Source organism: Hyperolius riggenbachi, chromosome 1, assembly GCF_040937935.1.
Source record: "Hyperolius riggenbachi isolate aHypRig1 chromosome 1, aHypRig1.pri, whole genome shotgun sequence".
Classification (NCBI taxonomy): domain Eukaryota; kingdom Metazoa; phylum Chordata; class Amphibia; order Anura; family Hyperoliidae; genus Hyperolius; species Hyperolius riggenbachi.
Window position 1 is genome coordinate 427,065,892 of NC_090646.1, and position 14,776 is coordinate 427,080,667.

General features: G+C 41.2%; 1 protein-coding gene across 3 annotated transcripts in view; it reads right to left on the bottom strand.

The window, feature by feature from the left end:
• Positions 1-14,776, bottom strand: part of GKAP1 (G kinase anchoring protein 1) — a 70,023-nt gene that overhangs the window by 42,154 nt on the left and 13,093 nt on the right. For 2 of the 3 annotated variants that reach the window (XM_068236939.1, XM_068236946.1), the window contains exons 2-5: positions 12,314-12,557; positions 8,798-8,938; positions 5,326-5,403; positions 2,852-2,975 (exon numbers count right to left, since the gene is read on the bottom strand). In XM_068236939.1, coding sequence (XP_068093040.1) covers positions 2,852-2,975; positions 5,326-5,403; positions 8,798-8,938; positions 12,314-12,535 — 565 coding nt within the window. In that variant the 5' untranslated portion in view covers positions 12,536-12,557. The remainder of the gene's footprint in view (positions 1-2,851; positions 2,976-5,325; positions 5,404-8,797; positions 8,939-12,313; positions 12,558-14,776) is intronic. The other variant, XM_068236953.1, reaches the window with a different exon arrangement.

Below are 14,776 nucleotides of genomic sequence, written 5' to 3' on the forward strand. Positions count from 1 at the left end.
ATCCGTACTGCAGTGCCAACCTACCACCATCTCTCACATCTGCTTCAGTGTGTGTGTGTGTGTGTGTGTGTGTGTGTGTGTGTGTGTGTGTGTGTGTGTGTGTGTGTGTGTGTGTGTGTGTGTGTGTGTGTGTGTGTGTGTGTGTGTGTGTGTGTGTGTGTGTGTGTGTGTGTGTGTGTGTGTGTGTGTGTGTGTGTGTGTGTGTGTGTGTGTGTGTGTGTGTGTGTGTGTGTGTGTGTGTGTACATACACATATACAGTGGGTTGCAAAAGTATTCGGCCCCCTTGAAGTTTTCCACATTTTGTCAGATTACTGCCACAAACATGAATCAATTTTATTGAAATTCCACATGAAAGACCAATACAAAGTGGTGTACACATGAGAAGGGGAACGAAAATCATACATGATTCCAAATTTTTTTTACAAATAAATAACTGCAAAGTGGTGTATGCATAATTATTCGGCCCCCTTTGATCTGAGTGCAGTCAGTTGCCCATAGACATTGCCTGATGAGTGCTAATGACTAAATAGAGTGCACCTGTGTGTAATCTAATGTCAGTACAAATACAGCTGCTCTGTGAGGGCCTCAGAGGTTGTCTAAGAGAATATTGGGAGCAACAACACCGTGAAGTCCAAAGAACACACAAGACAGGTCAGGGATCAAGATATTGAGAAATTTAAAGCAGGCTTAGGCTACAAAAAGATTTCCAAAGCCTTGAACATCCCAAGGAGCACTGTTCAAGTGATCATTCAGAAATGGAAGGAGTATGGCACAACTGTAAACCTACCAAGACAAGGCCATCCACCTAAACTCACAGGCTGAACAAGGAGAGCGCTGATCAGAAATGCAGTCAAGAGGCCCATGGTGACTCTGGTCGAGCTGCAGAGATCTACAGCTCAGGTGGGAGACTCTGTCCATAGCACAACTATTAGTCAGGCACTGTACAAAGTTGGCCTTTATGGAAGAGTGGCAAGAAGAAAGGCATTGTTAACAGAAAGCGTAGACGCACGCCGGCACTGAGCGGGTGGGCGGGATCGCAGGCGATTCCCATCAGCCGTGCCATGCACGGCTATGGGAATCGCAGCCTCCGCCGCGAATTCTGTGGGGGTTTCCGGCCGAATCGCTACTGCAAGCGATTCGGCCGGCGGCGCCGTTATCCCCTATGGCAGAGTTTCCCCGCACGATTTGCCTGCGGGGAAACTCTGCGGATTCGCGGCCGTTTCCGCGAGAGTGGAAACGGGCCCTAAGAAGTCCCGTTTGCAGTTTGCCACAAGCCATGTGGGGGACACAGCAACCATGTGGAAGAAGGTGCTCTAGTCAGATGAGACCAAAATGGAACTTTTTGGCCAAAATGCAAAACGCTATGTGTGGCAGAAAACTAACACTGCACATCACTCTGAACACACCATCCCCACTGTCAAATATGGTGGTGGCAGCATCATGCTTGGGGGGTGCATCTCTTCAGCAGGGACAGGGAAGCTGGTCAGAGTTGATGGGAAGATGGATGGAGCCAAATACAGGGCAAACTTGGAAGAAAACCTCTTGGAGACTGCAAAAGACTTGAGACTGGGGCGGAGGTTCACCTTCCAGCAGGACAATGACCCTAAACATAAAGCCAGGGCAACAATGGAATGGTTTAAAACAAAACATATCTATGTGTTAGAATGGCCCACTCAAAGTCCAGATCTAAATCCAATCGAGAATCTGTGGCAAGATCTGAAAACTGCTGTTCACAAACGCTGTCCATCTAATCTGACTGAGCTGGAGCTGTTTTGCAAAGAAGAATGGGCAAGGATTTCAGTCTCTAGATGTGCAAAGCTGGTAGAGACATACCCTAAAAGACTGGCAGCTGTCATTGCAGCAAAAGGTGGTTCTACAAAGTATTGACTCAGGGGGCCGAATAAGTACGCACACCCCACTTTGCAGTTATTTATTTGTAAAAAATGTTTGGAATCATGTATGATTTTCATTCCACTTCTCACGTGTACACCACTTTGTATTGTTCTTTCACGTGAAATTCCAATAAAATTGATGCATGTTTGTGGCAGTAATGTGACAAAATTTCAAGGGGGGCAAATACTTTTGCAAGCCACTGTGTATATACACACACTTTTTTTCTTCTTCTTTTTTCTAAATCTCTCCTCATTTGTCTCTAATCACAAGTTATAATTCGATCTCTCCCCTGTGCCACCTGACTGCAATGGCAGAGATGGCAGATAAGCTCATTTGAAAGCACAGGATGACAATATAGCCAATAACCGACCTCTGCCGGGATTTTGACTACTCCCTGCCTGCCTTATTTGTACAGTTTCACAATTTTTAAAGTTTACTCATGAATTTAATGAAATCAACAAATTTGTGTTCTAGTCTTATTTATATGCAGAATGTCTACCAGGCTTTTATTCTGACATATTTTGGAGAGTTATGGCTTAAAAATTTGAGGCCTAAAATTATTGGAAAAAATATGTACCGCTTTTGACTCATAATTCCAGACAGAAATGCACCGCCAGGGAGGTTAATAAACATTCTAATGTCAGTTAAAATTATTCTAACATGCTGTATCTAAGCCAACTTTACTATGTGCAGAATAAGAAAAGAGCAGCTATCACTGACTATTCTGCTTTTGCAGGCAAGTAATCAGTTCTTTACACTATTTAGAGTACACACCATAAGGCTGCACTTCAAAAACAGACTAACAGGATATTAGGACTGCAAACCATTGCCAAATGAACAGGCTTCCTATTAGTGTATATAACAGGATCATTCATTATTAGTGTATAAGAATCCTACATGAATGTACACAGTAGTATACAAGTGCATACATTTATATCAGTATTTTCAAGCGATTACCTTCTGACTGAAAGTCTTTTAAAGATACTGTAAGAGGCTTGTCCTTTCCTTGTTGATTCTTACGTTTGTCCTTTTTACCTGTTCTTTTTGACTGAGGTGACACATTTTCTCCACTGTCATTTTCCTTGCAAAAGAAAACAAAAAAAGAAAAGTGTATCAAAATATATGTCAATTACAATGCTGAGCAAATGAAATGCCTAATTTAAATGATGGTTACTTCTACCATGACTGACATGTCTGATATTTAGAGGCCTTCTATTAAAGGGGAACTTCAGCCTAAACATACTGTCATTAAGTTACATTAGTTATGTTAATTAGAATAGATAGGTAATATTATCTCTTACCCACCCCGTTTTAAAAGAACAGGCAAATGTTCTTCTTTGTCATGGGGGCAGCCATCTTTTTGGTTGAAAGGAGGTGACAAGGAGCAGGAGACACAGTTCCAACTGTCCCGTGTCCCGATTACCCCTTCCATCTGCACACGCTAGGCTCCAAATGTCAAATTCAAAATGTAAAAAAATCCCATCATGCTTTGCACAGCATCAGGGGAAAAAAGCCCGGGCAGTTTTCTTTTGTGCAGCTAAAAATGAGGCTTGTATAAGAGAAACAAAGTTCTGATGCTGTGAAACTGTTAAAGAAACACCAAGCCTTTTCAGTGCTGGTGAGTCGATTTGTAGCCCGCAGGTTCACTTTAAGCCCTCACACAGCCATTGGTGTTACAGTTAACATGTTTATTGTGCGACAATGCCTGGTTGAATTGGTGAATTTTAGGATGCATGGACAGGAAAGTGTGATTCACAGCAAAGTACGGTAGCTCTGCAGATTGTGAGTTTTCTGTTAGGACCTAGACAGTGGAGTCATGTCATATAGCCATGAAGGTAAGGACCTTCATAGACAAGTATGGGTGAAGAAGAGATTGAAAGATGGGAGGCACGGCATCAGACCAGTTAAGGTGGATTTAGAAAAAGTCTAAGGCAATCCCAACCTGGGATTACCCCTTGTGATAGCTCCCAGAGACATGCTGCTTGTAAACAGTTGGCTACATTATGAAGCTGTTCTCTGGTAGCTGTAGGGACTAACAATCAGTCATTATACTCTATGGTTATGATGTTACAAGCCCTAACATCACCTCTATCATCAAGTGCCAGGCCTCTGTTTACATATGATTTGAGACTGGGAAAGCAGTACAGATCTTCACGAAAGATATAGGATTAACAAAAGTGAGTACACCTCGCATCCTTCCTAGGAATTCAGGGCTGTGCTTTCCCATGGCTTTCTTCCTTTCCCAGTGGAAAGACTTTTAGTGTTGCCCTTTCTAACACTATCATCACCTCTCATGTTTAAGTACCACAAGGCATTGGACATCTTTTCTTTATTTATACCTTTGGTCTTGGCCAGTGGACTAGCACCATTAGTATCTCCAGTATGACTTTTTATGTGTATATAATAACCAATTTTCTTTCCTTTGTTTAACTTATAAAATCCCTGAGTGTTTAATCACAATCTGCTCTTTCATGTCTTCTTACTGTCTTAAGCTCAATATGGACAAAACAGTAAACGTAATCTTCAGCCTTCTAATTCAGCCCCAGGGCTCTCCCTTCCAATGTGTGTACATACAATGTACATACAATATATCCCACCTCTATGTACAGTTTGTTAGCCGACCTGTTCAGCTGTATATCATCTGCATCCTGTAGTTGATAATAAAACTCCATATACTTTGCTTTGTTTAGACAGTACAACGATAAGGAGTATGTAGATCAGGTGATCTCACTCCAATAGCTGCTTGCATTTTGGCTCATTTACCCATATAGCCAAAAAAACTAACAAAAAACACAGCAAGACAGCCAAATAACTGAGTACAATTATTCATCCACTATTCCCTTAGGTTCCTCTTTCATCTAGGCCTGATAGTCTATGTAGTAGCAGTCTTCTACTGCGTATAAGCACACTTTAATTGTGTTCCTTGTGTTTTATGAGCTTGTGTAAATCGATATATTTGTATTAATGCCTGAGGTGCATTTCTGAAACACTTTAAAAGAACTTGGGTATTATGTGGCAACTATGATTGCATTTCTGTTGGAGAAGATTTGCTCTGTATTCCATTTTTCAAAACAATCTGTATTCCATTTTTCAAAACAATAGCATGTCCTGTTATCAAGGAATTTAAATTCCTTTACCGAATACTGAAGTCACTGAGTGGCTGTGACCAAACTATTCAAACTCAAATGAAAATCTATTCAATTGCATAAAAAGGTCACTATTCAAATCCAAATAGAGAATGATTCAAACCCAAATTATATACAACTGCCTATGTACACACACCTTAAAATTACTTTTTATAGAGCTGTAAACACTGATTTTGTCAAGTTAAGATCAGCTTTTTATGTAGGTACTAAGTCTTATCTTTTCACTCAGACATAAGAATTGAAACATTCGTTGGTTCACAATAATACCAACTGAGAAGACTATACCTTTTTAACTTCCTCATAGTCCAGCTTACTCAGCATCAAGGCTTTTTCAAGATCTGCTTCAAACATATCAGATGTAAGCTACAACAAAGAAGAGATGTTTACCAATATTAAATTACCCTTCTTTTAGGTTTACTTAAAAAGAAGCTGCATGTTTTATTCTCTCTGGCAATCCTCTTTCAGCCTGTGTAACCAATACCCAAAAAGCACACGTCTGAACATGGAACTAACATCAGCAGATTTCAAATGAATTGTGTAATTTTTGATCCTGGCATTGTACACTAGAAATTAAAGAAATAACTTCAGTAGTCAAAGTTGCACCAATGATATAATGCTGAATCCAAAGGTTGTACCATTCACCAGAGCATACATTTTTTATAAATCAAGTAACTACTTTGCAAAAGTTTCAGCGTCCTATTTCTAAACCCTTTAAGGCCCATTTGCACATTTTATTTTTAGCCCTCCAAAAAACATCATGTATCAGGATACCAACATTTAAAACATTTATTTAAAGCGGGATTGTCACCATAAAAAAATCAAATTTCAACAGCAACTGGTCTGAGTGTATTAAGTGATAAAGATGCTAATCCTGCATTCAAAACTTCCAAAACGTTTTCTGCTGTTATGATTTGGAGTTATCACATACTTAAGGAGCACTGGCCCTTTAGTAGTCAGTGCCAAACAGATGCATGCTGGGGGTTCTTTTTATCTAGAATATATGCCTCCTCTTCCATTTATTTCCCTGCCTAGCTGCTTATCTGAAACAGATCCCCTGCTCACTTGTGTTTACAAGCAAGGCTGAGGTGACTCAGCGATTGGATGAAAAAAAAAAAAAAAAAAAGTAAAGGGCAGAAATGACATCAGGATTTAGCCTAAACTGTGGGCAAAAGACATGGTTCCCACCAGGAACAGAATTCTCTTTATTTATTATATAAAATTCACTGAAATCAAAATGTGGACAGTACAATACATGTGTTATGTAAGTAGAGCAAGTATTTATCTACTTATGTGTTTTTTCCCCTGCCATAGTATGGCTAATCCTACTGCTTTAATGCATACTTCAACTAAATGTGTCACTATCTGTATCTTAAAACAGACACGCATACATGAACTCACTTAAACTGATAAAGCTGCCCTCTTATTGATTATGTCACCAATATACACAGACAGGGAGAATACACATTTAGCCGGTTATGCTGGGTGCTACTTACTAGCGAATTAGCTTTGCACAGGACCTCAACTAAAATTAATCTGCAATTCTGTGCATGCATTCTGACATTTTTTCTAGGAACAAGGTACCATGTGAACTGGGTAAGACCTTAGCGACTACTCATCCTCCCTCCACAATGACAGAGAGCATAGCTTGGATAGCCAATCACTCTCTCCCTGCAATTCCTCTTGGGAGGTGGCGTTGCCCAAAGAGCGCAAGAATAAGTCATTTACAATTGTGCGAGCATTGGCTGTATATCGGTATTTCTGTAAACTCACAGATGAGAGCATGTGAGCACACATACGGTTGTAGGTTGTCTTATGCCCATGTACAGGTGTGTATGCACATGCACTTTGTGTTGTGTTACCATTTGCATATATAGAACAATTAGCATTGGCATTTGTGCAAGTGCACATCTTTCTTTGTGTTGTTTTCCCAATTGTGACCCAGCTATCCTGACTTCAGCTTTTCTGCTGTCCCAGTTGCCAAACCCTGCTTGTTCACAGCATGTTTTGCCTGCCTTTACTCTTGTGTGACCTTTATCCTGCCTCCTGCCCTGACATATTATCTGCATCTAACTCAGCCTGCCAACCTTGACCTGCAGCTTGTCTTGACCATGCCAGCCTGATATCAGCAATTCTCCAATTATCTTAATTTTGGACTTCCCTGTTCTCCTCATTTTCAGTTACATTAACCCAGAGACTGAGACTAGTGGTAGTAGTCCATCGTCTTTTGTGGTGAAGACTAGGAAGCCACTTACAGTAGATTCTGCACCTTGGGACAGCCCACACCTACCCATGGTTTCAGAATTAACAGTAACCAACAGCCACAACGGAGCTTTCAAAAGAAACATCAGTTACTGAGGTCATTTGAAAACAAGTTGCCAACCTAAAGATTCTTGTGAACAAGGCCCAGTTATGCATTTTTCAAGTTGTGCAGTGTAGGTAGACCATTTATGTTAGCAACAGGGATAAGCCTGGCACTGCGAATTTTAGTTTTGCCTGTGGCCTGAGAGTTGGTGGGCAGGGCCACAGCAGAGTGTGTTAAACTAACCTATGTCGCTGCCTCTCGACGATGCACTGCACGCAGCTTTCCACCTTCCTTACACTTTCACAGCCAGCAGTTTCATTGTGAAGGCAAAAGTGTCCAGAAGATGAAGTGCAGCATATGCTGCATCAGTGGGGACATGGGCGAGTTAACACCCTCTGCCACGGCCCATGCCCACCAACACCAACTGGAAGTGAAACTGGATTTCATAATCACTGGCTCATCCTTAGTCAGCAGATGCAGCACTTACAGAAAAAAAAAAAAAAAAAAAAAAAAAAAACTTCATATATGTTCAAGTTTAAGGCTTCTTGCACACCAAGACGTTGCATTAGGTGCCACGTTAAGGTCGCATAACGTGCACCTAACACAACGTATGGTGCTGCAAGAGCCGACGGTAGAGTGAGCTGCGTTAGGCGGCTCGAGTCCTATAATGTCTCCCAGAGTGGCGCTGATTGGCCAGCGGGACCACGTGATGCGGAGCGAGACACTCCGCATCACGTGGTCCCGCCGGCCAATCAGCTCCCGCCAGTGCAGTGAATATTAAGTAGCCATGTGCGCGGCTACTGTAGCTGGCTCTCCCCGCCTCCTCTCCGCCTCCCACTGCGCATGTGCAAACAGTCTAACGCGGCTATAGCCGCTCCAACGCCGTAGCCAGCTGCACTTTGCACAGAACATGCAGCGTTACATGTAACGCAACGTGGGCTGTGTGAACAGCCCACTTGTGTTACATTGCTGTGCGTTGGGGGAGCGTTACAGGTGCACTAACGTGCGCCTGTAACGTCTTGGTGTGTAAGCAGCCTAAAAGAAAATTTGACTCTTAATTTCCAAAACAGGCTGTACACATAAAACACGCTTTATTTACTAGCCTGGAATCTGAAATGTGGTTCAATACAGAAGCCCAATTATTTCTCCTTTCTGCATAAGTAATCAGCTGTGCAAAGTAGGTCTTGTTAGTCATTTTCCACACCTGCACTAACTGGGTGACTGACAACAACATGGACACTCCCATGCTCACTTGTCCGACTTTCCAAAAAGGAATAATTCTCACACCACTATAAAAAAGCAGTGTGTATGTGACAAATGTTACAATTTTATTTGGTCTATAAACAAGTAGGTGCACAAGGCTTGATAAGCTAAGTCATCTGTTATGGCTTAAACCCAGGACTGGAGGTCTCCTTAGGCACATGGAAGACATGTTAGAGCTTTATTAAGGTGTACCTGCTCATCTCTCTGTCTCCACTGCTGCCAGTCTTCTTCCAGGTTATCTTTAGGCGCACTCTGTGGCACAGACTCCTGCTGGGGCACACCAGTGCTTTGAGATGATTTCTGAGGAATCTTCTTGAAGGCAAGATTTCTCAACTAGAAAATAAGTATATCAAAGATTAATAAGTATATTTCGTAAAAAAAAACAATTATTATTTATCTTCATATAAAGCAATGGCACACGTGTCAGTAAGAACTAGTCCTCTCCTGTTCTCTAATCTCCTATGAATGCTCTTGTACTGTCAACATTGCAAAATCAGAATAAAAACAAACAGCCTATTTGTTATGTCTGCAGTCTCCATTTTAATAAATGGATTTTTTTTTTATCAATATACAATATGTGACTTTTGCCTTTAAGCAAAGTACAGCCAAGAGAGAATAGCTGGCTATAATCCAACGTATCTGCATTCTATAACAGAGCACTGTATAAAAATGAATCCTTGGCTTCTCTGATGAGCTGTAGCCACTGTTCTATTGAAAAAAAAAGAAAAAGGGAGCTGGAGTTGTCCTGTTGCAGGAGAATACATAATAATCAGCTAAAAATATGCAATGTGGATGATTGGAGAACATAAATCTACACAGAACTGTGAAAACCAGTCAAGCCTTGTACACACATTTACGAGGCATGTTCCATTACAGGTATCAGGGGCTTGAGGTCTCAAGCAACATTTTGGAGCCAAGGTTGTACAGGCACATCGCTAATGTGCAGGCTAGTGACACGTTCTGTTCCTATACGGAAGCTGAGGGATGGCCAACATAGCTGGAGAACTGTACACAAGATGGCAGGTGGTGCACCAATGTAGTAAGCAATGGGTAAGCAAGGGTAATGAAACAGTCTTACCTCAGGTAGGTTTAAGGGCCGTTTCCACTGGCCACCGCGTGCGGCTGCGAGAGGCGCGGTGGCACTTCCTGGTCAGCGGGAACGCTGACGAATCCCAGAAGCCGTGCCATGCACAGCTATGGGATCCGCAGCCTCCCGCACGGAAACTGACGGCGATGTTTACCGAATCACTAAAGTAAGTGATTCGGCCGGCGGTGCCATAGTTTCCTATGGCAGAGTTTCCCCGCGTGGTTCGCCTGCGGGAAACTCTCCGAATTCGGCCTGGTTTCCGCAGTAGTGGAAACAGACCCTTAAGATAATTTTATTGGACACAGGAAAGGACAACATGTTTTGCAGGACCTGGCCAATTCCTCAGGTCTACAGCACAGTGTCTTATGCCACTGCATACACAGACTGGGAGCGCCTGTTTTTAAGCACTACAACACTACAGTATGTATATTTTCCTTTCTGCAACTAGTTTTGGCTAAAGGACATAAACATAAGTTTAGCAGCAGACATAACCTCCAGACAAAAAATTTGGCCACCCAAAAAATATGAGCCACTTTTAGGAGGGTTAAGGTTAGACATTAGGTAGGGGATGTAAATGTTAAAGAAGAACTGTGTTGGTTTTTTCCCTAATAAAATAAACATATGAACGTCTCCCCCATTTTTTCCCCTCTTAATGACTTATATTTTCGCCGCTCCCCGCTGCCTATAAATTACAAAATCAATAAATCATACCTTTAATAACAATCGGCAAGATGGCCACAATTTCACATGACTCCAGAACTACTTCCGAGTCATCGCTATTTGCATGCACTCATTGCCTTGTTGTGGACTAGAGCCTTTTCTAACTGTGCATGTGTCAGCTCTTGTGCGCAGCTCACTGACATAAAACAGTCGCATCCTCCGTGAGATAAGAGATAAGCTCTGTCCCTGATTATTATTGTGAAAATCGGCCCAGCGGGGCCTGAGCAATCCTCCTGCGCGGGTTACCCCGAGCTCAGCTAGGGATAACCGGCAAGGAGGTTAAATGAGGAACAAATTGGCTCTGATATATGTAATACACAGAGCGTTAATATAGCTAATCACTCCCATGCATGGAATTGTATACTATCGGCTTACATAATAATTTATGAATTTGGTAAACTAGTTGATAGTATATGGATCTATGTGAAATATGTTTATGATAATAACTTTTTGGTAATATTTGGTCTCCAATATCATTGTATGGAATGATTTCTCAGGTGATTTGGCTTACCAGAAGAATGGTTTTGATAACAATATTTCATGTCTCTATTTTTATGGTGGGTGTGGCCTATATGTATTATGTCCCTATTTTTATTGCCACTTTTATGTCCCTGTTTTTTTTTTTAATATTTTTCAAAAAAAATAAATATATTTTGTATATGTTTTTGCTTACAGTTGCTCCCAATTTTATACTGCCTGAGGAAGCTGGCTATAGACTCGCAAAACGCGTTGCAAAGTTTATTGGAATAAGAATAAATTGTTTTGCTCATTATCCTTGTGTCTTCATTGGGGAGGCAAGTCATCCAATACCCTCCATTTTAGAGTTTTAATGTATTTTATCCTTTTTGGCGCCTCTGTTATATCCAGATCTTGTATCCACTGGTTGGATGGGTGTGATCACCTTTTTTCTGTATACGGAGAGCGACTTCTTAAGCTGGGTACACACGATGCGATTTCCCACTCGATTCGCGGGATCGATCGATTATTTCCGACATGTTCAATCGGGTTTCAATCGATACAGCCGTCAATTTTGCATGTTAAGTATGCAAAATTGACGGCTGTATCGATCGAAACCCGATTGAACATGTAGGAAAGAATCGATCGATCCCGCAAATCGAGCGGGAAATCGCATCGTGTGTACCCAGCATTAGCCTGAGTGGGGACAGGCCTAATATCCCCGCAAGCGCTACCAGTGGTTGCCTATATTCGGCAACCCACACTTGTGAGTATTGTTCTACTTTACCTAATACGATTATCCAAATAACAATAATACACTATTGGGGCTCTCGATTTTCCTTTCTTTGTCTTTACAAAGCAATTTACATTGTTTAAAATGTAATTTGCCTCTCAATTCAGGTGTCCTTTAAAGAGAGAAGTAAAAAAAAAAAATAGAAGAGAGATCAAGAAATGATTGATATCCGCCATGTTATTTGTTCATATTGTTTGATCCACAATGAGCCTGCACGTCATCATCTTTACTACTGGCAGACAAGAAAAAAACTAGACTGCACCAACTGCCATTATTTATAACTCCACCCACTAACATTGCAATAGGCTAAAAGGTTTTTTTTGTTTTTTTTTTAATAGATATACATATGCACAGAAAGAGACTGGTTGCTTGGCAGTTGGAAGTTGTCATTTCCCAAAATGCAACAAGGTTTACACACAGGAAACTTCCTCCCACTGTGGGAGGGATTTCACCACAACATCAGCCACATAAACCTCCCTGATGAGATATCCGATAAAAAGTAAAGATTGCTCATGGGAAGGGGGGTTATCAGCTACTGATTGGGATGAAGTTCAATCCTTGGTTACAGTTCCTTTTCAATTAGCAACTAGACTGAATGAAATGTTATATTTCCTAAGGCATTTTCATACATGAAGCAGAATGTCACCATTACCTGGTTAGCTTCACTCTGTTGCTGTTCTTTCTTCTTCCTCCGCTTTTCCCTCTTTTTCTCATTTGCGTTGCTTTTTCCACCTGTACCGGAGGCAGAGCGTTGTTTCCCTGCACTTCGGGGTCCTTTTGCTTTCTCTGAGTCAGAGTCACTGCTGCTGTCAACCTGCAGCAGAGCGAAGCGGGAGGCAGTTGTAGGGACCAAGCTTGCCACAGCTGAAGCCATTGTAGAAGAGTACGCCCTGTAACTGTAAAAAACACATATTCCCATTAAAATGTTTATTAAACTGGTATAATCCTAAAACTTAATCTACAGGACACCATTATTTGCTCATCATTACTGCTCACAACCAAGAATTATAACCAGAGAATATCTTAGAAACAAACAGCCATAAAACTGTCATGAGACCTGAACAGAACAAAAAGGATTAAAAAAAATAACTTATTTAAAAAGTTGCTATACCTATACATTGCTTTGTAGGATTTTTTATCGTCTATTTCATACTGCAATCAAGTACAGTACTGTATCAATTTCCAAAAATGAAATTATACTTTTATTGAAAGAGACTCAGATGAGTCATACTGATTTTTTTTTTTTACCTACCCAGGGCTTCCTCCAGCCCCATAAGCATGAATGTGTCCTGAGGTGCCTGGCTCTTCTACTGACCACATATGCTATTGCTCCGTTGTTATTGCCTGATGAAGCGGGATCAAACCTGTGAAACGCGTTGCATATTTGGAGTTCATAAATAAAATGTATTGACTGTCTTTACTACAGTCCTTGTGTGTCTACTTGGAGGAGGCAAGTCCACCACTATCTCCTCTATTTACCAAGAATTTGGTTTTTAAGCTCATTTAGCTACCTTTTATCCTTTTGGCGCCTCTGTTCCCCTGCCGTCCTCCCGAGTGCCTCCGTTCAGTCGCAGTCAACCCCCGGTACGCGGCTCAGTGACGTCGGCTGGGGACTCCTGCGCTTACGCAGAAGGTCCACGCATGCTCAGAAGGCCCCCCGCTGACGTCACTGAGCCGCTTACCGGACCAGATTGTGGCTTAAGTGAGGCACTAAGGAGGACGGCGATGGACACAGTCATGCTTATGGGGCTGGAGGAAGCCCCAGGTAAGTAAAAAAACAAAAACACCAGTATGACTCAGCTCTGAGTCTCTTTAATATAACTATGGCAACAGTATTGCGTATAAACAATACTTACTGACCATAAAATAGGATTCTAGTCCAGGTGTGAAGAGTAACAAAGGCTCCAGCTTTGAGCAGGAATTGAATGGCTGATAGAAAGCTGCCTGTCACACCTAACTGAAAGTGTTTTTAAAGGGGAACTGAAGTAAGAGGTATACGGAGGCTGCCATATTTATTTCCTTTTAATCAATACCAGTTGCCTGGCAGCCCTGCTGGTCCATTTCTCTGCAGTAGTATCTGAATAACACCAGAAACAAGCATGCAGCTAGTTTTGTAAGATCTGACTTTAAAGTCTGAAACACCTGATCTGCTGCATGCTTGTTCAGGGGCTATGGCTAATAGTATTAAAGGCAGAGGATCAGCAGGGCTGCCAGGCAACTGGTATTGCTTAAAAGGATATAAACATGGCTGCCTCCATATACCTCTCTCTTCAGTTGTCCTTTAACAGAGAAATATAATTCCTGATGTATATTATAATGCCTTTTAATGCAAGCTTTAAAAACTCTTACAAGTTGAAAAGTGGCAAAATTAACCAATCATAAGCTCTCATAGTACATGGAAGTGGAAAAATTGGATATATGTACACAACCTAAGGTTTCTCAGTTTAGCCAGTAGGGCTCAAAAGGGGCCATAGCTAAATCTTCTAGAATAAAAATGATATCCCCAGGGTAAAGAATTTTTCATCCCTACAGATTTTCTGTTTACTGCTCTAAGAAATGTGCAGATCATTGAACCTGACCGAAAGGCGATTATCACATAATGCTTTGAGAGCAGCAGCATGGACCACTTTATCCACCACTGCAGTATATCTACATCCTCTGTGACTTCATCTAAGCCACGAGTCAGTAGATATACGTCTTGTAGCAGAAGCAGTGCTGTGCAGGATTGGGGTTTCTCCTGTGCACATTTCTGGCACTATCTGATGCAGCACTAATTGGTGAATGGGAAAATATGTTTCCTGAGCTAATGAGATTGATTTTTACCATTAAAATACTTTTATTTTCTCAATTCAGAGTGAAAAATACACTTTGTAGCATTATTTCAGAATCAAATATCTTCACCATAAATTGTGACAGGAACATAATCTAAGTTTTGTGATAAGCAGTAACAATTGCCAAACAAAATGTGTTTTTTATCTACAGTAGCACTTTTTATTTTTAAACTGGAATTGGTAAAACTGAGAAATAATGTGTATTTTCAATTTTTTTCCCATTAAAATTCATAGAAAACAACATTGTTCAGGGGAAAAAATGGCATACAATGAAAGCCTAGTTT